Source organism: Pelmatolapia mariae, linkage group LG20 (genome assembly GCF_036321145.2).
Source record: "Pelmatolapia mariae isolate MD_Pm_ZW linkage group LG20, Pm_UMD_F_2, whole genome shotgun sequence".
Classification (NCBI taxonomy): domain Eukaryota; kingdom Metazoa; phylum Chordata; class Actinopteri; order Cichliformes; family Cichlidae; genus Pelmatolapia; species Pelmatolapia mariae.
The window spans coordinates 10315952-10342388 of record NC_086244.1 but is presented as its reverse complement, the minus strand read 5'-3'; the positions used below and the strand labels follow the sequence as shown (position 1 = coordinate 10342388).

Below are 26437 nucleotides of genomic sequence, written 5' to 3'. Positions count from 1 at the left end.
GAGGAATAAACATCAGCAGAGGCAAAACACAATACTGCAAGGAGCAGAGGCAGGGAAGGTAGATGAGTTTAAATACCTAGCTCAATTAAAGTAACAGACAGTACATGAATGGTGAAGAAATTAGTGCAGGGAGGGTGGAGCACATGGTTTGTGACAGAAGGATAGCATGAAAGGGAAGGTTTACAAGATGGTAGTGATAAAAGACAGGAGGCAGACCTGAAGAGATTAAGATGTGCACTGAGAGATTGGACAGGATTAGAAATGAGAACATCAGAGGGACAGTTCAGGTCGAGCAGTTTGGAGACAAAGTTAGAGATGGTTTGGACATGTGCAGAATAGGGATGGTGGGTATACTAAAGAAAGAATGCTGAATATGGAGCTGGTAGGCAGGAAGACCTCAGAGAAGATTAGTGGATGTAGTGAAGGAGGATTTCAGAGGGTTGATGCAACATGGGAGGACGCTACAAATAAGGTGAGATGGAGGCAGATGATCCGCTCTGGTGACCCGTAAATGGAGCAGCTGAAAGAAGAAGAAAACATTTAATTTCGAGCCTCTGAGACCTCTGGGCTGTGTTTAAAAAATTTCAAATTCCTAGACAGATGAGTCAATACATTTGCTAAACCCACCATTTATTGTAGTGCTGTGCAGCGCCCCAAAAATGTGAATCTTTAAGTATTTAGGGACAAAAGAAACAGTTTTACACATTTATTGCATCACGAAAACTAAAATTTGTTGCACACCAGCTTTAGTAAACAATAATGCACACGGTGGGGCTGCTCACATGAGCCAGTGATACAGGCTCCTATGTGCTGTGTGTAATATTAAAGCAATGAAATTCAAAGGTGATTATTCTTAAGTGGTTCAAAACTTTGCAGCTAATTTCCATTTTATCCTGTCCCATATTTACTTTTCTGGCTTTTAGCCCATTAATGTGAAGAAAGTGGGCGAAGGCTCAAGTAAAGTGCGAGTTCACTTGCTTCTTAATCCTGACCCTATGCCTAAAATAAATAGAAAGCTATTTATTTTTATTTATTTTCACGCAAAGGCAAAGATGGTGTGAAGTGAATTTGAGTGTCAAAACAGAGCTGCAGCTGAACTTGTTGCCTTCATATTAACCATAATTACAGATGTGCAAGAAGACTATCACGTAAACCATAATTACAGCCTTCAGCTTCCTTTCATCCTCTCAAGATTTACTCAGAGGCAGTGGGCAAAGTTGCATCCAAATAACATTATTGTCCTCCACTTGCTAAATGCCAAACCTGAAGCCTGCATTTTATTTTAAAGCTGGATATGTGAGAGTTTCTGACCTCCCAGCTCTGGTTTGATGGGATCTGCGCACCTTAGGTTCACTATAGGCAGAAGTGGAAGTTATGGCATGCAGCCCTAATCACCCAAAATACTTTCCTTTAATACCTTTTTCCTGCTTTCAGAGTGAGTTTATTCCACAAGATCTTTGTCGATTCATCAGACTGTAGCTGGAAAATGTTTTGCTGAGCTCAGTAAACGTATGAAAATCTCCAAACCTGCAGGTTTGGTGCGTAAAACGAGTGGCTCGTGTTATCTCTACCAAACATGCGCAGCGGATTTAAAGTCCACCTTATTGACACATGCTTCGACCAATCACAGCGAAGCACCGGCACCGCTCAGCCAATCACAGTTGCCGACGCCGAGCCCGACATTTCTGCGGCCGAACGATATTTCAGAGAGAAGCGTGAGTAAAAAACATCTTATTTCTTTACATGTAAATGTTTGAATTTGGTAATGTGGACTACGGGAACAGGTTTATTTTCTCTGTGTGTGAATTTAGAGCCACAGCCCGGGCTCGACTTCACGTAGCTGAGGACGGGCTGCAGGATGCAGAGTCATCTGTGAGGGGCTGGAGGCTGCTCCTGTCCCTGTTATTATTATGGAAGCACTGGGTTAACTCCAGTTACATTATCAAATATGCATCTAAACCACAGTCTTAGTTAGATTTACAGTGCTCACGATGATGTAGCAGAGCTGTGTTAATCCTTAATGTTTCTAACACAATGACAAGTTTACATTAAATTGGCTGTTAAGCTTCAAAAATTCAAATGCAGACCAGAATGAAGGTCTGCGATGATTGTAAATGCTGGGTAATACTAGTCTCCATCGTGGTTACACAGCATTTCATCCAGTGCATGAGCAGGGTGTGTGCTATAAAGCTGCAATGATTATACTTCAGAACAAATCCCACAAATGGATTTAGCTTTCAGGTATTGTCTCAGTCAAAACTATCAAACATTTACCTGCTCTAAAATGTGAGAATTTATGCTGATAATATATTGCCAAATTTTATAATTTCAAAGACTCTAAGTAAGGAGAAAAAAAATATCCTACCTGATGGAAATCAGAATAAGGACAGAAAATTGACTGAAAAGGTTGCCAATCAAAGAAATGAGAGAGGTGTGTTTGTAGGAATAAAGGTGAGACTTTCAGACTATGTAAGCTGTCAAGCATGGTGATGGTAGCATCGTGCTCTGCAGCTTTTTTGCAGTCAGTTCGCCACACAAAGTGGATGGAATAATGAAGAAGTAGGACTATCTCCAAACCTTGCTTTGGTGTAGACTGATCTGTAGCACCTACCAGAGTGGGGAAGAGGTCATGTGCAGTGGTATGATGGGTCTACGGCAGGGGTCCCCAATCCCAGTCCACGAGGGCCGGTGTCCCTGCAGGTTTTAGATATCACCCTGGGTCAACACACCTGAATCAAATGATTAGCTCATTACCAGGCCTCTGGAGAACTTCAAGACATGTTGAGAAGGTAATTTATCCATTTAAATCAGCTGTGATGGATCAAGGACACATCTAAAACCTGCAGGGACACCGGCCCTCATGGACTGGGATTGGGGACCCCTGGTCTACGGTGATGCTGCATTCCCATTTCCTGAATCTGGATTTGTATAAATCCTTACTGGAGGGCAAGTCGGCACCATTTTTTCTTTCTACAAACCTGACTGACCGTTGTAGTCTGTTCTTGTACTGTTGGGTGTCTGATACAAACCCTCCAGTGATGGAAGTGCAGAGAACAGACTGGGTTATTCCTGAACTCCACTGTCATGGAGAAACAGGGAGAAGAGTGCTTAGAGGGTTCAAAGTAAATAGAGCTGCTACTTGCATATAAAAGCCTCTCATAAAAGGAACGAGTTTGAAGTTTGGTGTCATTTTCATTTTATGATGGACAGATCAGAACTAATATTTTTAGTGTGATGCTAGAAAACAGAGAGTGAAGCTGTTTTCCCTTCTGCTGCGCTTGAATGTGAAGCTTCACTTAAAGTACAAACAAAGTTTATAGAGACTTCTTGTTGTAGCGTGGTTAAGAAGATGGAGTTAGATGGTCGGTGACCAGACCTCGTCGTTACAGAGAGGCTGGGTGTGCTGTGTAACGTGATGCATCGCCTCAATGTTCGTGATAAACAGAGAAGGTTGAGTTTAGTTTGAATGCAAAGTCACAAAATAGCTAATCAAAAGGATAAAATATTTTAAAAAATGAGAAAAAACAAATATATTATGTAATCTGCCCTGCTGTGATCATCTTATCTGCTGCAGACAAACAGATGTTACAAAGAAAGGATCATAGAGTCATAAAATCTGAGAAGATTATTATTTGACTCATTATAAGCACAGAGAATAAGATTCTGGACCATAACATAATTATATGTTATTTTATTGTAATATTTAGGTCACTAAAGCAGCTGTAAACCAGTCAGTGCTCATCATCGTCATCATCATGGCCTCTGGAGCGTTGTTCCCCAGCATGGTGTCTGGGTCCCGCGGCTCCTCCAGTAAGTACCTGGTGGAGTTTCGTGCCGGTAAGATGACCATGAAGGGCAGCACGGTGACGCCTGACAAGCGTAAAGGTCAGGTCTACATCCAACAGACGGACGACTCCCTCATCCATTTCTGCTGGAAGGATCGGACCACCGGGAACGTGGACGATGTAGGTAACGCCATCCGGGTGAGGTTAACTGGTGTTTGAATTCCTAATATCACAGCAGTCATTTCCATTTGCCAATTTAGGACCTGATCATCTTTCCTGATGACTGCGAGTTCAAACGGGTGAATCAGTGCACCACCGGACGAGTCTATGTGCTGAAATTCAAAGCTGGCTCCAAAAGACTCTTCTTCTGGATGCAGGTATGCAGTTGCTCCAGACCCGTCTGTTTACTAATCCTTTGTTTCCCAGCATGTTTTCTCTTTTTATTCAAGCTAAGTATAAATTTTACTTACCGAAAGGTTACTGACTTTTCTCCTGAATCTTTCACTAAATTGAAGAAGATTCAGGAGAATCATCTCATGACATCCCAGTTCACTTCAAACCAAGCAGACAAAAACTGGTTCATCTGTTGTGCTGTCCATATAACTGGCCCCTGGGTCATTACATGGAAAATCAGTTCAATTGTCAATTTTTAAAATTCTGTTTTATTTATTTAGTGCCAAATCACAACAACAACCAACAATCAACAACAGTTGCCTCAACACCCTTTATATTGTATAGATCCTACAATAATACAGAGAAAACCCCAACAATCAGCCTTCTGCCATGACCGTTTGAGGGTGAGGAAGGCAGGACAGAGACAGGCTGTGGAAGAGAGGCAGAGATTAATAATAACTAACGATTAAATGCAGAGAGGTGTAAAACGTACAGTGAGTGAAAAAGAAAGATTTGAAAATCAGAATTGATTGATTTTTACACATAAGAAGCCACCTCGTTTCTGTCACCTTCCTTTCACGTAAGCCGATAACAAATCTTCCTGCTTCTGGTTCAGATCCAGCACTCTTTGGTAGTAGGCCAAGTTTCCCTCGGAAGGGATTTTCAGTTTCCAGCATGAGCAATATTCCCATTCAAGCCGAAGTCATAGGACAGGTAGCTTTCACAACTCTGTTGACTCCATTTTTTTTTTTTGCTCTTTTATCTTTTCCGATGGTTTGCGTCCGCATTTGGGAACTGCTTAAACAGACCGGGATGCCTTTGGCAGACGTTTAGAGGAAATGAGAGGATACAAAGGATAAAAACAAAACAAAAAAAACAACATTCATGATCTTTTGTTTTTGTGTATTGCAATAATAAGGTTTGTTCTGCTTTACACCTCAAAATTTTAATGTTCAGTAACCCCGGCATTTTGTTTTTCTGATCTCAGGAGCCAAAGACTGATAAGGATGACGAGTACTGCCGCAAAGTGAATGAGTATCTGAACAACCCGCCCATGCCCGGTGCTCTCGGCAGCGGCGGCAGTGGAGGACACGATCTGTCTGCGCTCGGAGGTAACAAACACGCTGTGTCGTAGTTTAAACCTGTCGTGGGTAAGAAGCTGAACTGTCTCACCTTCATGGCTGTCACCTGTCTTCTCTGCTTGCATGTAAAGGTGAGGGTGGCCTGCAGAGCCTTCTGGGTAACATGAGCCACAACCAGCTGATGCAGCTTATTGGACCAACTGGACTGGGAGGGATTGGTGAGTACCTTCATGACTGAGTCCACAAGCTAACAACATGAAAACATCTCATTAAAAATATCGGTGAGATGCTGAGCTCTGTTTGTGTGATTGACAGGTGGTCTCGGGACACTGGCTGGTCCGGGCTTGGCCAACCTTCTTGGAAGCAGCAGCAGCAGCAGCAGCAGCGTTCCTGCAGCCAGCAATTCCTCCACGAGGTGTCTTATTTACATTTCTGTTAAATATATTGAAGGATTCCAAAATATTTTTGAGGTGGAAAACAAGATAAAATGAGAAGTTCCAATAAAAGGGAAGCTATGAAAGAGAAAGTTTTAGCATCAGTACAGCAGAGCTCAAATGTTAACTATAACCTTAAAAATAACAGTTTAACCATGAACTGTATATAAAAGATGGACATAGATATGGAGATGTCACCCAATGATTAGCAAGCTCCCCTTTTGAATCCTTAAGCTGAGCATTTTTGCCTTTTCTGACACTGAGATTAAAGTCACTAAGGTCAGAGGTAAAGCGAGGAGTCTTTTTTTTTTTTATATACTTCAACTGTAAGTCGCCACCTGCTGGTCATGTAAAAGAATGCATGTTTACTTTTGCTTTGCAACCTGAAAGCTAAATCCTTCTTTGAGTTTAGTAGAATACTAAAGTCAGTTTGTCATGAGTCATGAGTTGATATGATTATTTCCATAATCCCAAAAAGTTGATTCTGTTCATCTGGATGTAGCGTTTTCAATGGGAGAAATGTTTCATCACTCATCCAATTGACTTGTTCAGTCTCTGCTGACTGCAGGTTTTCCCAACCTTATAAAACAGTACCTTTGCGTAATGACTGAAACTAGCTGTGACGTCAGTTCCTTGATCATTAATATGCAAAGTGTCATGACCATTGATTAACAACCACTGATAAGTAAGAAAGTAAGTAAGTAAAATGTATTTATATAGCACTTTTCAAAAATAAAAATCACAAAGTGTTTTACAATAAAAGACCATTGATCAAAATCAAATCCAAGGACGTACCACAATTCACGGATCACATTAGCTTAGTGGACCAACACCGGGACATTTAAAAGTTGATGTGTACCATAAACCAACGCAGATGGATCAGTATTTAAGGTTTGACTCTCATCAGCCCCTTGAGCACAAACTGGGTGTCATCAGGATGCTTCAACACAGAGTGAACACCATCCCCACAGACACAGCGGCCAGGGAAGCAGAAGAACGTCACATCAAGAAGGCCCTGAGTACATGTGGTTATCCCAGCTGGACGTTTGTCAAAGCTGAGAAGGCGCATAAAGAAAGCTCCAGCCGATCCAGGAAAGAAGGACTGCTACCGAAGCGAAAACCCTTAGTGATCCCTTATGTGTTAGGAGTATCGGAACATTTGAGACGCATTTTCTCTAAACATAGCATCTCTGTGGCTTTCAAACCCCAAAACACACTGCGCCAAAAATTGGTCCACCCCAAGGATCGGGTCCCCCGACACAAACAAAGTAATGTAGTGTATGCTGTTAAGAGCCAGGAGGATTGCCATGATTTATAAATCAGGGAAACCAAACAACCTCTGGTGAAGCGGATTGCACAACACAGAGGAGCTAACTGTCCTGAGCAGAAGAGAATAGATGGAAAAGCTTAGCTACACTTCCATACCTCCTTACTCCTCTTCCTCTGTTGTCCCTGTAAAGTGTTCATCTGAACAGTTTCTCCAATTTTTTTTCTTTTGGCTCTATTCTGCTCAAAGTCTAAAAATGCTTTATTAAACTCATAATTCATGATTTACACGTGTAAGATTAGGTGATTTTTGACACCACATGCAGAATAATTCATTTAATCAGGCAAGAAAGTGTATAACACCGATAACTGTTGAATCTGAGCGGTCTTTCATCATGTGCCTTTAAACAAACACTAACAAAAAATGAGAAGTACTCTTTCTGTTGTGCAAAAATAGCAAAAAATTGTGATTTTACATAATGTTTTGCTAAAAATTTCCATCCACAGTCCGTCCACAGCCGTCACCCCAACCTCTACCTCTGCTGCTAGTCGGCTCGGCTCCTCCCAGGTTCCCACCACTCCCATCACTCCCTCTGCCACCTCAGCGGCCTCCCCAACAGCCACCGCCCCCTCCACCCCTGCTGTGTCCTCCGTGGCGGCAGCAGCAGCCAACCCCACGCAGCCCATCCAGCTTAGAGACCTGCAGAGCATCCTGGCCACCATGAACGTACCTGCCAGCAGCCAGGGAGGTGAGGATTTGATGGAAGCTTCAGGCATATTGAACTTTGTTCTCCTCAAAACTGAGAGTTGTTATTTATTTAAAAAAAAAAAACTCTGAAAGTAAATGAATAATTAGACCTAATTAGTGAAATCTTCACTAATTAGTGAAATCTTCACTAATTAAGCGGCAAATAATTAACACTGTGATCACAACAGTGTCGCTAATTCTGCGTAATCTTTGCATTATAATTCAGTTTGCTGCAGGAGCACGAATCCCCTGAAAATTCTGCAGGCTGTCGCTGTTTTGATTTAATTTCATTGTGCTGTGCTACATTAGGCACAGCTTCCTGCTGATGTGCTGACGGATTAATATACAAAAAGTAAGATGGCACAGGAAGAAAAGGGACAAAGACAGTGTGTGATATTGAATTAAGTTTTATAAGAAAAATTGCACAATATGCCCTCATTAGACATTTTATTAGATACAAATTGCTAGCACCAGGTTGGGGCTGGAAACATTCCTTAGAGGTCTGGTCCATATTGACCTGATAGCATCACCTATTGGGCCTTTAGAAGCTGGGTGCACTGTGGTTCTGGTCAGTGCAATGCTTAGATAGGCTGTGGGGGTTAAATGGTTAAATAGTTGGTGAATGAACCAACAGAGGTTCTCTCATATGATGACTTCCTAACTTACTGTTTGATTCACTCCCAGCACATTGCTTCATATTTGTTTTTAACAAAAAGCTCAGAAAAACAGCAACAATCAGCATCCAGGCCTTAAACCTGTATTCTTGTGGACTTCACAAGGACAGTAAAGCACAATATACTTTAGGGATCAGTCAGATCCACCCTCAGAGATAACGTCAAAACCTGACTCGACATACAGGTGATCTCACAGTCGCCACCACTAAACATCTCAGACGAAGATTTTATCAGACTTTGTAACTGAGGAACACAAAGAAGTAAAAGTAGTCACGACCTGAAGCACAGCCTGCTTTATCTTCCCTTTTAACTTTAATTTCAATCATAATTTTACTAAACTAACAATAGTGACTGAGATCATAAACCCCTTTGAGAGCTCCATCGTTTGACCGTTTAAGCTCCATTAATAAAGATTTTCTATGGCGCTATGGAACAGATGACTGAATTATTACCCTTAAGTCAGAAAGAAACCTCATGATCTAAAGCAGCAATAATCTCACTGAGGCTCAGAATTACAGATTACAGATTCACTTGCATCTAATTGTGCTTGAAAAAAGTGATTTTTGTGTCTCGTATGTTTGAAATATGAATGATAATGTTGTTATTTGCATTAACCAGTCAGTGTGGGTGTTTGTTGCCCGCAGTGGACCTCGCGAGCGTCCTGACGCCTGAGATCATGGCTCCCATCCTGGCCAATCCTGAGGTTCAGCAGAGGTTGATGCCCTATCTGCCCTCCGGAGAGTCCCTGCCTCAGAGCTCAGAGGAGCTGCAAAACACGCTGAGCTCACCTCAGTTTCAGCAGGTGGACATCCTGTATAGTTTTTTTTTTAAACAGAGAGGAACTGACTGTTCCCTTCAAAGTGATTCAGTTTCCTCATTTGTCATTTAAAACTGCTGTAGCTTTGTTCTTCTTTTATTATAGTGTTTGGTTTATGCTGTGTCATATTATATCCACATTTGTTGCACCTGTAGCAGTTTCAGGCTGATAAATGCACAAATTTTCTTACTAAACCTAAATATTTTATTATCCTTGATTCCAGAAATTTCATCTGAACTGAGATACGGTTTGTTTAAGAGGATCCAGGTTGTTGGCATTTAGCATCTTGTAGTGGCATTTGTCCTTATTGTTGGTATTTATGGTCTCTCTGCAGGCTATGAGCATGTTCAGCAGCGCTCTGGCGTCCGGGCAGCTGGGGCCTCTAATGAACCAGTTTGGCTTGCCTGCAGAGGCCGTCGACGCTGCTAACAAAGGAGGTCAGTGTTGGCTCATGTCGCGCAGAGACGCTGTACCTGATTGTTTCAGCTCTGCACAACTTAAAGGTCAACAGCAACATTACATTTTGTCAGCCGTGAAATGTAAGAAACATTTAATAATGTGCAGCAGGTGAGAAGATTTGTAAAGCGCACTAACACTGAAAAGTTTGAAGAACAGCATGCAGCTGTCCTAGTGGACTCTTGAGGCACACTCCAAACCTGTTTCAGTCCACACAGACTTGCATGTTGCGACGTTAAAACTTGACAGCATAAAAATCATGCTTACCGCTGTTTGTGGCCTCGATTGTTTTCACATCGACAAATACTGACATCTACAGTGGGATGCAAAAGTTTGGGCACCCTTGATCATTTTCATGATTTTCCTTCATAAATCATTGGTTGTTTGGATCAGCAATTTCATTTAAATATATCATATAGCAGATGAACACAATGATATTTGAGAAGTGAAATGAAGTTTATAGGATTTACAGAAAGTGTGCAATAGTTACTTCAACTAAATTAGGCAGGTGCGTAAATTTGGGCACCCCAACAGAAAAATTACATCAACATTTAGTAGATCCTCCTTTTACAGAAATAACAGCCTCCAAATACTTCTGATCGCTTCCAATGAGAGTCTGGATTCTGGTTGAAGGTATTTTGGACCTTTGGTCTTTACAAAACATCTCCAGTTCAGTCAGGTTTGATGGTTTCCGAGCATGGACAGCCCACTTTAAGTCACACCATAGATTTTCAATAATATTCAGGTCTGAGGACTGAGATGGCCATTCTAGAACATTGTACTTGTTCCTCTGCATGAATGCCTTAGTGGATTTTGAGCAGTGTTTAGGGTCATGTTGAAATATCCAGCGCTGGCACAACTTCAAATTTGTCACTGATTCTTGAACATTGTTCTCAAGAATCTGCTGATATTGACTGGAATCCATGCGACCCTCAACTTTACCAAGATTCCCAGTCCCTACACTGGCCACACAGCCCCACAGCATGATGGAACCGCCACCAAATTTTACTGCGGGTAACAAGTCTTTCTCTTGGAATGCCGTGTTCTTTTTCCGCCATGCATACCGCCTCTTGTTATGCCCAAATAACTCAGTTTTAGTTTCATCAGTCCACAGCACCTTATTCCACAATGAAGCTGGCTTGTCCAAATGTGCTTAATCATACCTCAAGCGACTCTGTTTGTGGCATGTGTGCAGAAAAGGCTTCTTCTGCATTACTCTCCCATACAGCATCTCCTTGTGCAAAGTGCACTGAATTAGTTGAACGATGCACAGTGACACCATCTGCAGCAAGATAATGTTGTAGGTCTTTGGAGGTGGTGTGTGGGTTGACTATGACTGTTCTCGCCATCCTTCACCTCTGCTTATGTAAGATTTTCCTTGACCTGTCACTTCCGGCCTTAACTAGAACTGTCCCTGTGGTCTTCCATTTCCTCACTATGCTCCTCACAGTGGAAACTGACAGCTGAAATCTCCGAGATAGCTTTTTGTATACTTCCCCTAAACCATGATGTTGAACAATCTTTGTTTTCAGGTCATATGAGAGTTGTTTTGAGGCTCCCATGTAGCCACTCTCGAGAGAAGATGCAAAGAGGAGAAAAACTTGCAATTGGCCACCCTGAATACCCTTTCTCATGACTGGATTTACCTGTGTATGTAGGTCAAGGGTCAGTGAGCTTACCAAACAAATTCTATGTTTCAATAATTAGTGCTAAAGGTATTCAAATCAATAAAACAACAAAGGTGCCCAAATTTCTGCACCTGCCTAATTTAGTTGAAGTAACTATTGCACACTTTCTGTAAATCCTATAAACTTCATTTCACTTCTCAAATATCATTGTGTTCATCTGCTATATGATATATTTAAATGAAATTGCTGATCCAAACAACCAATGATTTATGAAGGAAAAACATGAAAATTATCAGGGGTGCCCAAACTTTTGCATACCACTGTATCTGCTGTGCGACAGAGCCCGTCCAATAAGCTTGTGCTTAGTTTTTTTATTTACAAGTCAGGTCAAAGTTTATTTCTACAGCACATTTAAAACAAGTTCAGCTCACCAACGTGCTACACGGACGTTAAAAAAGCCATTAGAAGCTATTCTAATGGACGCAAATCTACATGTTTTATTGATATACTGAGATGTTCAAACTTGACATTAAGGGTACTGGGGAGCTTATCAAATGCTGTCTTTGTGGGAGGAAGACCGTGTTTTAAAGTGAATTAGTGACTGAGCAGGTTGTTCTGTTGCATCGATCGCTTTGGAGCTTGGCTCTGTGAATGTCTAAGAGCAGTAGGTTTGTAATGGAGCATCAGGGCTCTGGAAGGATTTTAGGGCTGCTCAGGAGGGTGGCGCCAAACCAGTAAGACTCTTAAAACAAGTAATAAAAATTTAAACCAGCCTTGAGGCTTAGGAGACCACCTTCTCTACCAAATATGGCCACTTCTGACTGTGAGGAATCAACGTTGAGTGGAGGGCGGCCAGAATACTAACACTTATGCTTCAAAAGTGGAGTCCAGAAGTTTTCTTTATGGGTTTTAATATATTGTTAAAAACATTTTTTTTCAGAGTTCCTTCTTCTTCTTAGGCTGAGTTTCCTTTTCCATGCAGGTGGGCACACATGCGGAAGTATATATATATATATTTTTTTAAATCTGCCTGAATGGCAGACGCATAGTTGGTCCATTTATGTGTCGCAACAAATCAGAGGGCATGCTGACGTCCGCGCGGGGCCTCCTGCTCGCCCTGTAATGATGAAATGTGCGTCACTCAGCCTCAATAGAAACTGCCACATTCCTGCAAGGCCTAAATTGTAATACTGGAATGAAAGATGAAAGCCTTTCTGTGCAGGAACGTGCCAGAAAAAATCTCTCTCATGCGTATGATTTAATGAAGCTGCCCGCTGAGCAGCATGTACTTCGCTGTGCACCTCCAGCTTCTGTTCGTACACAGTGTCGTATGAAATCTGACGTTTCCTTTGTGTTGAGTCCCCACATGGAACAGTCTCAAATTGTTGGAACAAGAATGCTTCAATTCTGTTTTATTTAAGATTGTCATCGACATCACTAGTCTGATTTAATCCTGCTTTAATCAGTTCAGCAGCTGTGCTAATGTGATTGATCATTTGAAAAACTTTAACAATCATCCTTTGATCAACAAAGAAACACAAAGGAGCTGAAACTGGGCCTAAGTACACCAAGGCAAATATTACATTAGCAATAATACATGAATAGCTGTAGGTTTTGTCTCTATTTTAGATCAATTTCATGTGATTTTAGTTTTAATAAAAAGTTGAGTTTTAAGTTTAGACCAAACTTTGACAGCTTAATTTTTGCAAATTATGCTACTTTATATATTCTTAACAATATTTCACCTGGGTTGATGTTAGTTGACAGACTTTGGGGTTTGTGATTTTTTTACACTTAAATATTTGATTGAATAAAATCAGTTTAATTATATTTTAATAACACTGTACTTGTTTTAAATCCTTCTTAATGCCACAATATTAAAATGCTTCGACACTAACGTTGCAGTAAGAACCACCAATAGATTAGTTTTGTAGTAAACAAATAAAATTATGTTTGCATCTGTGTGAAGTTTTGAAACGAAACTTAAATGCTTACTTTTTAAAAAAAAAAAAAAAACAATCTGCAGTTTAACAGAAATTATTTTCTGTCCAGGTAAAATTTGAAATGTAGTAATTGTTTTAACTGTAGTGGAGAAAAGGTCTTTAAACTGTGGATGAAAAATTGCTTCCAGGTTAACCTGCTCATCTAACTACATGATAACTTAAGCTCCAGCTTTGAATTCTGCTCCTTTATTCTTTCCAGATGTGGAGGCTTTTGCTAAAGCCATGGAGACGGAGACAAAGTCTGATCAGGACGGCGACTCCAAAGACAAGAAAGACGACGATGAAGACATGAGTCTGGACTGAGCGCTCTTTTAAGAAATATTATTATTTAATGTATTTATTTGCTGCTTAGCTGCCGTTTTATTCCCGCCACACCTCAAGGGTAAAGATTGTGGTTGATGTAGTAGAAAGTGTGACTCCCAGCTGATAGTGCTGTGTTGAATTAATATCTACTGATGTAACTGGGTGAACATGTACTCCACCTGCATGTCAGCTACTAGCCTATCCTGTCCAAACATGAGGGAACAGTAAAAATAATAGAAACACTTGTTGTTAGTGTCTGACTGATTTTGTTTTAGTAGCCAAGAAGACAAGTCAAACTTCATTTCAGTGTCTTAAAATATATTTTAAAAACATTCATTTTACAGAACAGTGTAAACACACAATGATCATCCAACAATTCGACAACAACCGTACATTTTCTGCACATCGGTTATTTTGAACACTTTTTAAAAAAAAAATGTAAACACATCAGGCAAACACAATAAACTGAATCACCATTAAGTAAGAAGACCGATTATCTTTCCCAGACAAGACCAACATTTAAAGATCAACCACAGAAAGACAAAGAAATGTCACTTCGATCATTAACAATTTCACTGCCGCTGTGATTTCAGGCACTTTTTGTCTGTACTTGTCCAAATTTGATGCGTTTCTACCGTCCGGTTCATCTATTCATGGAGTCACAATGAAAACACCACAATCTTCCAGTGATGATCGCTACGGCGTCTTTGGGTTTGACTTTACAAAAGATTAACGGCTCAGTCGCACTAGAGTAAAATAGGCTGACAACCTCCGATGTTCAACTTTTGGAGAGAGGTTCGGCGCTACACCCTCAACATCTGGGCCACCACTTTCAACTGCAGGTCACCTTGTCTAAAGAAGCAAGTCTCTAAATTTAGACTCGCTCGAGGTTTGCAAATAATTCCTGTCTCACTGGTAAACACACAGACTGATTGCAACATGTTGGCAGAGTCATTTTGCACCAGTGAGTGGAACAGGACATGCAACTACATCACATCCTTTAAATCTACGCGATCCTGGCTGGACTCTGAATAAAAATAGTTCATGTGAATTTTTGTGTAGATCCAACAGATGGCATCAGATTTGTGATTTTTGCCAATTTAATCACAGTTAATTCCCACATTATCACAAACTGATTGCATGTAATTGACATCATTGATTTGCTAACAAACTGCTTGCAACTCAAAGTTTCTTTGAAGATGGAAACTGAGTAGCTGCAAGCCTGAAAAATGTCTTTGACGTAACGTTCTCAAGGTCATTTTACATAGTTTGTTCCAACCCTTTTTCCATAGTGTGACTGCACCATAAAAGAAAAGAAAAAGTAAGAATTCCTGAGAATTAAAAGATAACTAACCAGTGCATTTTACAAAACATATCCCTGGGTAATGACACGAAACAAAAACAACAAGAGGAAAAAAAATGTTTACTATAAATAAGAAACTTCCATCATCCTGTTTCTCTGCATGTGACACCACAGCACAGTGGAAATACTGGATACAAGCACGACCAACACCAAAGTCAGAACACAGAGCTGCCACAGGAGTCTGATGTTTTCTTACTATTCGCGGTAAATACGAGAGTTTGGCTGGATAATTGTGAGACATACAGTACAAATATCGAATGGACGTAAACAAATTAAAGGCCACTTCCCCCGAAAAGATGTTTCCCCACTTACGATCTACAGTGTCATGTTTCAGGCTCATTGCTAAAAATGCTTCAGCGTCACAGTGGGTTTACAAGGCATTTAAAAAAGAAAAGAAAAGAAATCAGCAGTATGTCTTTTACAATAAATACTATACAGGCTGTATAGTAACAAGAAAGGTGCACATGAGGAGTTTTTTTCTTTTTTACAAACACACACACACACACACACACACATTACAGCGTACCTTTAAATAGACGTTACAACAGGGTGGCACCCTAAAAACCCACAAGAAACCAAAATAAAAGCACCATTAATGTGCTCAGTGAACATCTCTAACATAGAGCTCATGACTGGATCAACATGAGAACGTCACACCTACAAAAAGACATTCAGGGAGAGAAACGCATGCCATCAAGTCTGAGTGTAACCTAGTTAATGTACAGTGACAATAAATAGTACCACATATTTATTTCAAACACCACAGCTTATAAACTGGTCGACACGCCGCACGTGTGCACGTCCTACTCCGCCATGTCCGGTCTAACCTTGCTGTACCAGCCTTCGGTAGTGCGGCATGACCTTGCTCTCGGGGAGATATAGTCCCATCTCCAAGGCAACCAGTACCGGGAACTCCAGAGGAATCAGTTCGCGTCTGTTTATGCGGAAACGCTCCTCCAGCTTCTGCTCGTCCATGGAGAGAAAAAACAGAGGAAGAAACAGGTGGTGATGATGATGATGATTTGTCCTGTTGCTTTGTCCATGCCAACAGTTGACTTAAATGATCTGTGATTTTGTTATTAAATAGACCTGCACCATGAAGCAGGCCTCCATATTATTAAGCTAACTTCAGGTTCAACCCTGAGTTTTCTTTAGTGTTATGAAGGTGGTTCATTGTCATGGTAACTTATGCTGCAGACCTAACCTGATCTGGAGCATATTTTGTTCAACATAAGAGCTCAGCATGTAAGAAACCACCAATTACTGACCAATCAGATCTCTAACAAACAGTTTGTGGACCTCAGTGCACAGCTTTAGATCTCTTTCTGTTGAGCATCAATCAAAAAACAGATTTATTCCTCGCCTTTCCTCCTGTTGGATGCATATTTTATAAGCATCGACACAGTGATGCGGTCCTAAAACAGTGCCACTAAGACAGTTTCAGCACTGTTCTCTCAGATCAAATAGAAAGACAGGATTCAAACTAGCCTCCTTGAAAAATTCATATAAAAGGTCAGTAAGTGCAAGATTTAGTTGCCCTATTTCACAGTATTAAGGTTCACAGGTTCACTAACAGGAAAAATTAGGCTGTTTTTTTAGACCATCCTACTATGTTTGAACTGAGGTCTGATCTTCCATGAAAGGCGACACCATTTTCCAAAGAACTTTTTGACTGGTAGGCGTAGATTTTGTACATGCTGATCTTGGGAATAACAGTAAGGCATGAGCCAACTATGTAACACTGAGAACTGGGTTAACTGGTTACTTCAACAATTCTGCCTCCACATTCGAGACTTAGTTTGCCGACTTTACACCAAATAAGGTTTTAAAATGTGTGTTGTTTTTTTTAAGAGCAGTGCACGTTTCTTCATTTTTTTTAGTTTAATGGCACTACATGCCTGTTATTACACCAAACCAGTGAAAAAGTTCTTGGGTCCAGCTGACTGGACCCGCAGGCCCGTTCACCACCTGTGAAGTAAATGTAGTGAACTGAACCTTCACTAATGATTAGTTTCTTCTTACAGTTAAAAATGACAATAAAAGTCATAACACTGATGTTTTCAGCTGCTCCTATCCACAGCTAGCTTACATTAACAAAAAGTTAAACTGAAAGCTGCCAGTATGCAGACCACGATTATTACAGTTGACTTAAAACTCGCTATTATAAAACATTTTAGTTAACTCATATGAAAATTAAGAGTTTAGAAAAACTAAGTGAAAGAAAATCTACAGGTTTTAGTCTTTTTTGTGACTGCAGATGTTCTGCAGAGCTGAGTTTATATTACTGTAAAAACTGTTCTGTTTCTCCCAACTGTTGGCCCTGAAGAATACACTGCATTATATGATTGTGGGTCAGTTAAAGTTTGGTTTTAGCACTACACTGCACACTAGTTACCGCTCTCGTATGAGCGCAAAGAGAAAGGTAGGTAGTTACATTTAAACACATCCTGTTTTGTTTTCTGAGTGGAAACTTTACTCACATCAATCAGCTGTTTAACTTCTGGCTTTCTCAGATCGCTGCTGATCTTTGCAGCCAGCAGCACGCACGCCGCCGCCACCAGCTTCCTGTTCTGCTTGTTGAGGCGTCCCTGCAGCACCAGCTTCTCAAAGTAAACAAAAGCCATTGCTATGGTCACCGGCTGGAGGCCGCACTCCTCGCTCACAGCCCTCATCTCTCTCTTCAGGCTAGAGGAGGTGAGAAGTCACAGTGACTAATCAGTTTTCTAAGAAGGGGGTATTGTGTGTACACTCTGAACCAGATTACAGACCGAGGCCGAATCTTTAAAAGGCTCAAACTCTGAAAATCAGAGAGGAATGTGAGAAATCTGCACCTTCTTATCTTGCTCAGTGTCAGTTTAATGTGGGGAAACTTCTCCTTGAAAGTCTCATTCATGTCCTTCTTCAGGTCAGATGGTTTCACGTATTCAATGACCGTCGTCTGCAGAGATGGAAAAACAAAACTGCCGTGTCAATATGGAACTGCCAGGAATAACAGCCGCAGTAAAGCGTTTCAGCTTTGCTTGTGTTGATAAGGACTGCTTCACCAGCACACTCATGCTGGAGGTCAGAGACGAGTGACGCAGTCAGCTGAGGAACAATAAAATCATGTGAACTGGAGATAAAGGGTTTATTTACTCTTCAACATGACTGCAGAACTGCTTTACAACAATTTACAAGGCAAATGAAACTGGCTGTCCTGATTTCTGAAACAAAGGAGGACAGATGGGGCGAGACAAAGAACCAGAGAAACTCGGTCACAGAGGACATGGAGAAAAGCTCACACCTGCTGTAGAAAACATGGTTACTGTAAGCCTGAGGACACATAACAGAGCAGAGAGTGAGAGGACGGGAGCTTTTCCATCACAGTCGTCTACACTTTGAGCTTCTGTAAGACTCAACAAGCTCATTTTAAGACTATCAAAGAAGCCCTGTTGTGCTTTTTTTGACTGTCTGTCATACATTTACCGTCATATTAAACTTCCAGCAGCCAAGCTACTTTAGAGACTAAAATGAAAGGGTGGGGTTATTTATGACCTGTGAGTGTTTATCATCATGTCTCCAGTCACATGAAAAAAAACTTTCACATGAATCTGTGCAGTCCTGTCAGTATAACATCTGCCCTTATATATAAAATTAAATGTGGGTCATTCAATTAAAAAAAAACAGAATAAGATGAAAATCAGCTGACCCTCTCAGAATCACTCATCTGACTCCAAGTGGGGGTCATTTCATACATTCATTAATACTTTTTCCTGGAAACTACTGAAAATTACAATAAATAAATAATTCAAGGTGCATGATATTTTAGCCAATGTGATTATAAGTCTGGTGTTACTTTTGCTAATAGCAACTTAATATCTGTGATGCTGAGAACAGAAACAAGCATTGGTACCCTGGATGTTTGATCTGGTTTCTAATAATTTACTGAAGAACACTTTAAAAAAGTGCATTTTGGGTAGACTTTCAGGGTCATCTCACAGTCATATCATGGGATTGATAATTGGTCAATAATAGGTTATGTCACATGAAATGTCTTCTTTTTACCTACACTTTAGTGTCAGGTTGATCTCCTAGTTGTGATTCCCTCTGTGTTGGTATAATTAGACAACGTGATTGTTTTTTTCTGCTTTGAAAATTTTCATGTAGATATCTACTGTACTTATGAAGTCATGGGGCTCAAATATACTTTAAAAAAAGGTAAATTTAAAAAAAATGCCAAATCTCAACCACTCTGTGTCTAATCTGAGGGCCTGTAACTCTGTAACTATATTATGAAGGTAGCGTTTTGCATGCTTCAGTGAATATATTAACTCTATTGAAATATCAGAAATTTTTTTTTTTTAATATGTAACATTGTGTACAATCACGGCCCACAGCGTCATGGAAAACCAGAGGAACAGCCGTGCCTTGAATCATTTCTCATTGTATATATTTTTCATTACTTTCCAGCAAAGATTAATAACAAATTCATCAACTGAGCCCCACCTGGATCCAAGTTTATTTATGTAGCTATTTGCAGAAGTCATCTCTTGTTAGAAACTAACAGGCGGGTTAGCTTCTATAGCTAGCAGCATGTACAGTGTTTGCTCTGGGTGTGGCGGTGCTGAATGAAACTGCACAAAAACATATTGAGCAGCCTCCTGCAAACACAATCCACTGCTGCAACAATCCCATTTCAAGTTTGTGGGTGTGAAATGACTTGAGGCAGACTGGAATCTGATACAAAAACACGAGGGAAACTATTTTGGATTTTTTTTATATCCTCTGATGCTTTTTTGAGTAAGAAATGCTTTTGGAGACTTCTGCAGACATCTGGGAGTTTTGGATTGAGTCATAAAAACAAACGTGCACACAAACATTTACTTTTCTGTTGTTATTCTGTGTTTGCTCCACTGTTACTTTCCATGTCTGCAGTCTTTTGTATTGCATTTGTGGAAAGGTTCATTAGTAACCTGGTTATCCATTCACATGGCAGAGAAAGCACCTCCTTCGAGGACAAACCTCACTGTAAAATCAGGTTTCTCTCATCCCCAGCAATACAGATACAGAGTTAAACATTTAACAGCCTCAGCTCCAGTCAGCATTTGCTCTTGTTTGTAACTGCTATGAGGTTATCAGCTGAACAGTTTTAGATTTTGGACCTTTTAGTTTCTGTCACATGCTGCAGTTGATTTAATTGAACAAGGTGGCGCATGCTCAGAAGGTTTTTTATATGATGTCCAAGTTTGCTAAAACAGGCACTCAGCTCAGGCTGTGAGCACAGAAGCCACACCAAGGCCATTTTATCCGTCTTGGAACTCCTCTGGGAACTTACTTTTAAGCATTATCTAAAGTTCCTATAATTTCAGTGGGGATAGGGACATAAAAAATGCAATTATAACTATCACAGGTCTAAGCTGATTAAAAAAAGAAACACTTAAAAAGTTTTTTTTAAGTGTTTTTTCCTCCTGGGACTCCTACAGCCAAATTTGAGGAGAATTCTCCAAAGATTTCCAATATTAACACCTCTGGCCCACCCACCAGAGGAAGGACAGCCAATAAGAATGAAGATGGCTTAAAGGGAAGCAGGAGGGGTGGTAAATGCCTTATTTCAGAGTGGATGAACTGGTGGGTTGCACTGAGGTCTGGTATAAAACACAAAATGTGAATGAAACATGGATGCTATTTCCTCAGTTAAAATTGGTTGAGTTTTGATGGCAAAAACAACACCACGGATGAGCCGATGATGAACGAACACCACCTCTATTATAAACCTGTGTTTCAGTGTTTATAAGTTAGCTGGTAAGATGAGAAAAAAAAACCAGAGTTTCTTTTTGTTTTGCTTGGTTTCATCTGCTGTGATCTGATAAATAACTCCCCGACTAGCTGATAATGAAAGTAAGAGCTGCAGCCTCGCTCACCACGTATGATGCAAATATGAGAACCCGCTTGTGTCTCCCACAGGGCCACTGAGGGTCACTGAGCAGGTTGGGGTCATATTCCGCCACCTCCTCCACATCTGAAATCAAACACACACACACAAATGAGTGAATAATTACGTCTCCGGTCAGTTAGGATCTAGATTCAGGCGCACATCTGTAAGCTTCATACATGGGTCCTGTGCCACGTTGTTGTTCAGACGAGCAGGGGTGAAGCCCTTCTGCCCGTTGCCTCGGAAACGTGACTGAGGGGTCTGGGCTGTGCAGTTATCTGGTGGACCACCGCTGCTGCTGCCACCGCTCTTTTGTCTCACCAAGGCATTGGTTGGATAAAGAAACTGAGCGTAGGACACCGTCTGAGGAATAACGAGACAGTCAAGTATTTACCTTTTCATCAGTATATTTAGTTACAATAAAAACAAACGAACACAAAGAAACCAAACAACAATCTGCTCGTCCAATTCCTCCCCAAAAAAGGGCAATTCAGTTTTCACAAACTCTGAATATACTGCACAGGTGAGCAAAATACAGCTCAAAGGATAGAAGCCGCCTGCAAATCATCACAGTTTGGTCCCCGACGTCCACTCCCAGTCCCAAAAATACATAAATAAATGAAATAAATTAAAAATCAATAAAAGGCAGCACTATGTTCATGAATCTCGAGGCAACTGACTGTAATGACTCTGACCTGCTATTTATTCAGGTTTAACAGCTGGAGCGCTCATTTACTCGAGCATAAAACAGATTTTTATGTTTATCAAATATCCAGAAATAAATAAAGTAAACATGCACTGTGCTTATATGCATGGTCACCCACTATAAGCTCATTTTGAGTCAGGCAAAATTCTTCAGATTAAAAAACAAAGTTGCGGCCCTTTTTTCCATATGGAGGGAAAAAAACGCTGTTTACTTAACAGAAATCTATCAAACAGAGAGCAAAAGTGAGTAAATGGTTGAGTAAATTAAACCCTAGCATGAAAGCAATGGTAAAAATATTTTTATCAAAGCCTTAGTTACTGTCCTTTGGAAGAAGTCCAAAATTCTTTATAGGAAACACTTTCACCCAGAAAAAATAACCTGATATGTCTACCAGTTTCATGGAGTTTAACATAATTTAGTTGTCATCCTAATGACTTCATCGTAGTTAATAAAGTGTTCTGGAAAATAAAAATGTGTCCACCTCTGATCTAGTGATCTACTCAATGTCTGGTATGTTTTTAATATAGTGCACAAGTCTTCAGTGGCAAGTTACAGTGTGCTAGTCTCAGATGAGTATGAGTCACAGCACAAGCAGAGCTTCAATCGTGTGTATACTGTAGGTATTGCAGTACATCAGACTGGCACTCACCTTTCCACAGGCACCCATCTCCACACCTTCCAGAGAAGGAAGCAGATCAGCAGCCACCACCGAGGAGAGTCTTTGCCTCTGAGCCTCCAGCTTAGGGTCACTGTTCACGAAAAGACACATTTAAGTGACAGTTCCACCCACTCCTGCACACTTGCTGCCCTTTTGAGAATGATATGGATCAAACAGGAGGAGGATGGAAACATAAAAGTGAAGGGTGGGTGCTCTCTGCTTGGGATGGTGCTTTCTTTGTACCTGATATTTGAACTCTCTCCATAGGGCAGCACTGAGAAAGCAGCGTAAAGCGACCGCTTGGCACAAATCAGCATGATCCTGCAGGACACAGCAAGTACAGGCAGACAAAACAGATGGTGTGTCAGTCTACAAGCAACAGCTACAGTCACCACTACTCTGCAGCTACACGAACACTCATCAGCTGCAGCGACGGCGAAATCAGTCACACAGCCGCTTCTGTGCTTGTCAGTACTAAAGCTACACAGCTCTCGACAACAACCTAAAGCAGGAGGAGGGAACCATTACATTCAAGTCACAGAGGTATTCATAAAATCTGGATCACAGACCGTTTTTTCAGGGCATAAAAACCACAGGTATGCCAATACTGTGAGCGTTTTCTTTGCTTTAATAACATCAACTCTGCAAATATTCAATTAATATTTTAAAGAGGACGTGTTCTGCTCATTTCCAGCTCCATATTTTGTCCTTAGGCTCTACTAGAGCGCTTTGTGTGATTCACAGTTCAAAGTAATCCTTATTTATCTTACTGAAACAAGCTGATTTAGCTCCCTGTGAGACAGCATTCTTCTGAATGGTTGCCCCTGGTAAATGAGAGTGTTTGAAAGGCAAGATCCATGTGAGTAGAGAGATATCTGCTCTCAGTGACATCACATAGAGCCAGCATTGGGAAAAAATGACTGAAACATGTATTAGTAGTCTGAAGCCTAAGCCTTTGGCTAATAGACCCACACTTATATACTTTGCGAGTCCATAACTCTGAATATTTTCATAGTATGAAGGTGATTTTCTTTCTATTTTACAGCTGGTTATGAGGGAGTCAGGTGGGAGCCACTGATTGATTTTCAGTGGAATGATTTTCAGCTGCCACCTTTCCCGCATGATGATTTGACCTTTGATAGTTCACCCTAAAAACAGTTTCTAAAGTTTTCTCCAGTGAAATATGAGAAAACAGATAAAACATCCAACGCACGGCTTGTTTCTGTTATTCTACATTACACAAATCTTTATATTTATACATATACATATAACTAGTGCAGTTCTGCTCTTGACATTATAATATCCCAAGATATCAATGCTCACACTTTAACAGACCTTAAATGTGTTTTTCAGCCATCTCTGGTACAATATGAGGGTTGCAGAAACATTAAGGCGACTGTATTTTGGGGCTTGTAACTCAGATTAGCTGATTCTGTGTTTCTTCTTATATATAGTGCATAAACCTCTGTGCAACTTGAATGTATTGGTAATACACAAGAGGCTGAAACTAGAGCTGGATTCATTCAAACCAGGAACAGGCAACCAGCAAACACAGTAAACACTCACGAGGACTCCTCTGTGCTGACAGAAATGCGGACAAACAGACTGATCTACTCAGCAGCACCACAACCAGTACGTACTAAAAACAGCTCCCCACAAAAAAAACATCAATAACATACAGTCAGCAGCCACTGCCAACACTCAGCTGTAAACACGCAGCCCGGCTGACCCTCGGAGAGATACCAAATCTCTTGTGGGGGGGACAGTATTACAACACTGACTTCTATTAGTGCTAATTACCTTATGGTATAAACTCTAAATGAGAGCTTCCCTTCAGCTCAGGAAGTAACACGCAATGTGTGTCTGCCTCAAACTGAAACAGAAAGCCAAACCTGTGGGACAGTTTGGGATTGTCATTGGTTTGCACGCACCAGCAGAAAACACTGAACACACATATATATGCATGTGGGGATGGATATGAAGTAGACAGTGGATGTTGGATGGCAAATGGGGAGTAAGATAATCGATTAAAAGAATTATTATTTGGCATGTTTGTGCCAGAGTTTACAGACAGAATATTTCTTTTTTCGCTGTTGTGGTCAACCAGCTGCCAGCAGTGTGGCATTTCATTTCCCTGGCCCCCTCTGGGTTACCTTACTGTTGGTGCAATGGGGTGTTAAATTTCCACACTGCGCCTCTTTTGGCTTTTGCTAAGCTTCCAGGGGTGATTAAATTCACTGTAGCAATCGCAACTCTGCAGCTGTATCCTTGTTATTCCTCTGCAGCTTGTGCACCAGATAAGCAGCTTATTACAGAGGAGTGCAACGCTGCTATATTTAAGGCCTATTTAAAAATTAAACAGACAGATATTTCTGTATTTTTTTACATTCCTCTGCTAAAATCTGGGTGGAAATATGTGTATAAACACTGCTCAGAGACTCACCTGGATCCTCGGGTATCGTACTGCCTCATACTCTTGATGAAGTGGACTTTCTTTGGCACTTTGGGTCCCGGTGAGCCAGAGACATTCCTCAGCCTGATTAAAACACCACTTTAATTAATAATGCTTTCACAACATTACCCAAACAAAGAGCGTGCACGTGTTAGCACTGTAATCACAAATCTCTTTGCCTTAAAAGTTTGGAGGTAAAGCCGAATTATTTGGAGTATTTTCACCACAGAGTGATAACAAATGTGCTTTATTTCATGTACTGAGCTATTTCACGTTATTTGTTCTATTGAAATTAAAAAATTACTTTTAGACTTGGGCTTTTAATGCAGACTTCTGTTGCGATTATGATTCTATTATATTCACACTTTTATTATTAAATTGTATATACATATACATTTAAAAATATAATGGGTTCCTTTATTTTACTTTCAGCTTCTGTTTTGTCATGTCATATGTTGTGTTGATTGTTTTTGTCTGGCGTAACAAAGGAATTCCCCAACTTCTGACATGAATACAGAACATGTTACATTATCGTTTTAATTCAGGACACAAATGAGCAGTTTTGACCAGATTACAGGGACATAACCCTGATTTAAGTGCTCGTGTTTAACATTTAGACCTATTGATAGCTAATAATACCGAAAATGCTGGAACCCATTAAAATCAAAGTGACTTCCCCTGAAGATACCAGCTGGTGCCGTCTCTTACGGAAGTCAGTAGCCCCGTTTAAAGGCCCAAAGTACCGTTTGTTGACACATAAATCACTAATGTGCTCACCTCTGCCGTGAATCCAGAGAATTACCGGCACCGACGGGGCTGAGCGCGGCGGGCGTTGACTTGACACGGGAGCAGTGCGGGTGTCCGGTCGGGACGGGAGAAAGAGGAGTGTCTGGGGTTAGCGTCTCGGCCGCACTGGTACTATCCAAAAATACCTCGTTAGCTCCAACAGCACCTGGCCCGGACATTACCAAAGAAGGTCCACCCGGACCGACCACCCCTGGGAAACTGGAGGATGAGCCACTACCGCTTGCGGCGAGGTCTGTCACCTGGGCGACCGGTCCTTGACTATCCGACGGCTGGGGCACAACAGCGGCACCGCAGTCTCTGTCCCTGGGTCGGGGCTCCTCAGCGGCTTTCTGGTCGGCATTTCCTTCGCTAGGTTGACACTGGGGTCGTCCGTCGAGTGAGATATTACTGAGAAACAGCAGAGCAGCCTGTCTTCGCCGGGAGTCCTTCGCTTTCCTGCGCTGGTCTTGGTGAGTCTTTGCTGATTTACTGCCGGTGGACTGTAGACCGCAGAGAGCGGTCGCCATTCTAGTTTGAAATGTGGCAGTTGGACGAAAAGGCAAAGCGAAACCGGTAAGGGCATATTTGCCCCACCTCTCTGTTTTCTGATTGGCTTTGGGGGAGATTATGCAAATTAAATCGTGTAAATACTGGTAGGGGATTGGATATAATCACCAAAATATTCTAGTTTCTTGTACCTGGTTGGCTGTAACGTTATAGTGGGAAGGGCGCTAATAACAAAGGAAATATTCACTGAGAACCTTCACAGACAAATATTCAATGGCTTTTATATATGACAACTAATCAGTTATATCAGTTATATATATATATATATATATATATATATATATATATATATATATATATATATATATATATATATATATAATTAAAGCTCTTCCAGTCTTCTTAGCAAATCAGAATATGCATACATAATTTTTTCAGTCCAAGGGCATCAAGTGTTCAATGTAA

The 26437-nt window shown here is 40.9% G+C and overlaps 2 protein-coding genes across 3 annotated transcripts; one reads left to right on the top strand and one right to left on the bottom strand.

Annotated features, from left to right (window-relative positions):
• Window positions 1–1600: 1600 nt before the first annotated feature.
• LOC134619486 (proteasomal ubiquitin receptor ADRM1-like) lies at window positions 1601–13826 on the top strand. Its single transcript, XM_063465317.1, has 10 exons — window positions 1601–1715; window positions 3708–3965; window positions 4046–4162; window positions 5167–5290; window positions 5392–5478; window positions 5576–5675; window positions 7468–7709; window positions 9027–9184; window positions 9534–9636; window positions 13486–13826. Exons 2-10 carry the CDS (start codon window positions 3756–3758, stop codon window positions 13587–13589), a joined length of 1245 nt encoding a protein of 414 aa, XP_063321387.1. The 5' UTR covers window positions 1601–1715; window positions 3708–3755; the 3' UTR covers window positions 13590–13826.
• A 64-nt stretch (window positions 13827–13890) lies between these two features.
• On the bottom strand, window positions 13891–25998 carry LOC134619028 (CDK5 and ABL1 enzyme substrate 2-like). Of its 2 annotated transcripts, XM_063464717.1 has the most exons (9): window positions 25457–25998; window positions 24671–24763; window positions 22471–22548; window positions 22219–22318; window positions 21043–21226; window positions 20853–20950; window positions 17784–17890; window positions 17433–17637; window positions 13891–15915 (listed from the first exon to the last, which is right to left on the bottom strand). In XM_063464717.1, exons 1-9 carry the CDS (start codon window positions 25990–25992, stop codon window positions 15775–15777), a joined length of 1542 nt encoding a protein of 513 aa, XP_063320787.1. In that variant the 5' UTR covers window positions 25993–25998; the 3' UTR covers window positions 13891–15774. The 2 variants fall into 2 exon arrangements, with proteins under 2 accessions (XP_063320787.1, XP_063320788.1); XM_063464718.1 differs by lacking the exon at window positions 22471–22548.
• Between the last annotated feature and the right edge of the window lie 439 nt (window positions 25999–26437).

Excerpts from the sequence above, each read along its gene's own strand:
- LOC134619486 (XM_063465317.1), top strand. The coding sequence starts at position 3,756 with ATGGCCTCTGGAGCGTTGTTCCCCAGCATGGTGTCTGGGTCCCGCGGC. Across the intron at positions 5,676-7,467 it reads GCCAGCAATTCCTCCACGAG|TCCGTCCACAGCCGTCACCC; the intron begins GTGTCTTATTTA and ends TTCCATCCACAG. Across the intron at positions 9,185-9,533 it reads GCTCACCTCAGTTTCAGCAG|GCTATGAGCATGTTCAGCAG; the intron begins GTGGACATCCTG and ends GTCTCTCTGCAG.
- LOC134619028 (XM_063464717.1), bottom strand. The coding sequence starts at position 25,992 with ATGGCGACCGCTCTCTGCGGTCTACAGTCCACCGGCAGTAAATCAGCA. Across the intron at positions 22,319-22,470 it reads GGAGAGAGTTCAAATATCAG|TGACCCTAAGCTGGAGGCTC; the intron begins GTACAAAGAAAG and ends TTTCGTGAACAG. Across the intron at positions 17,891-20,852 it reads TCATATTTGCATCATACGTG|ACGACGGTCATTGAATACGT; the intron begins GTGAGCGAGGCT and ends CCATCTCTGCAG.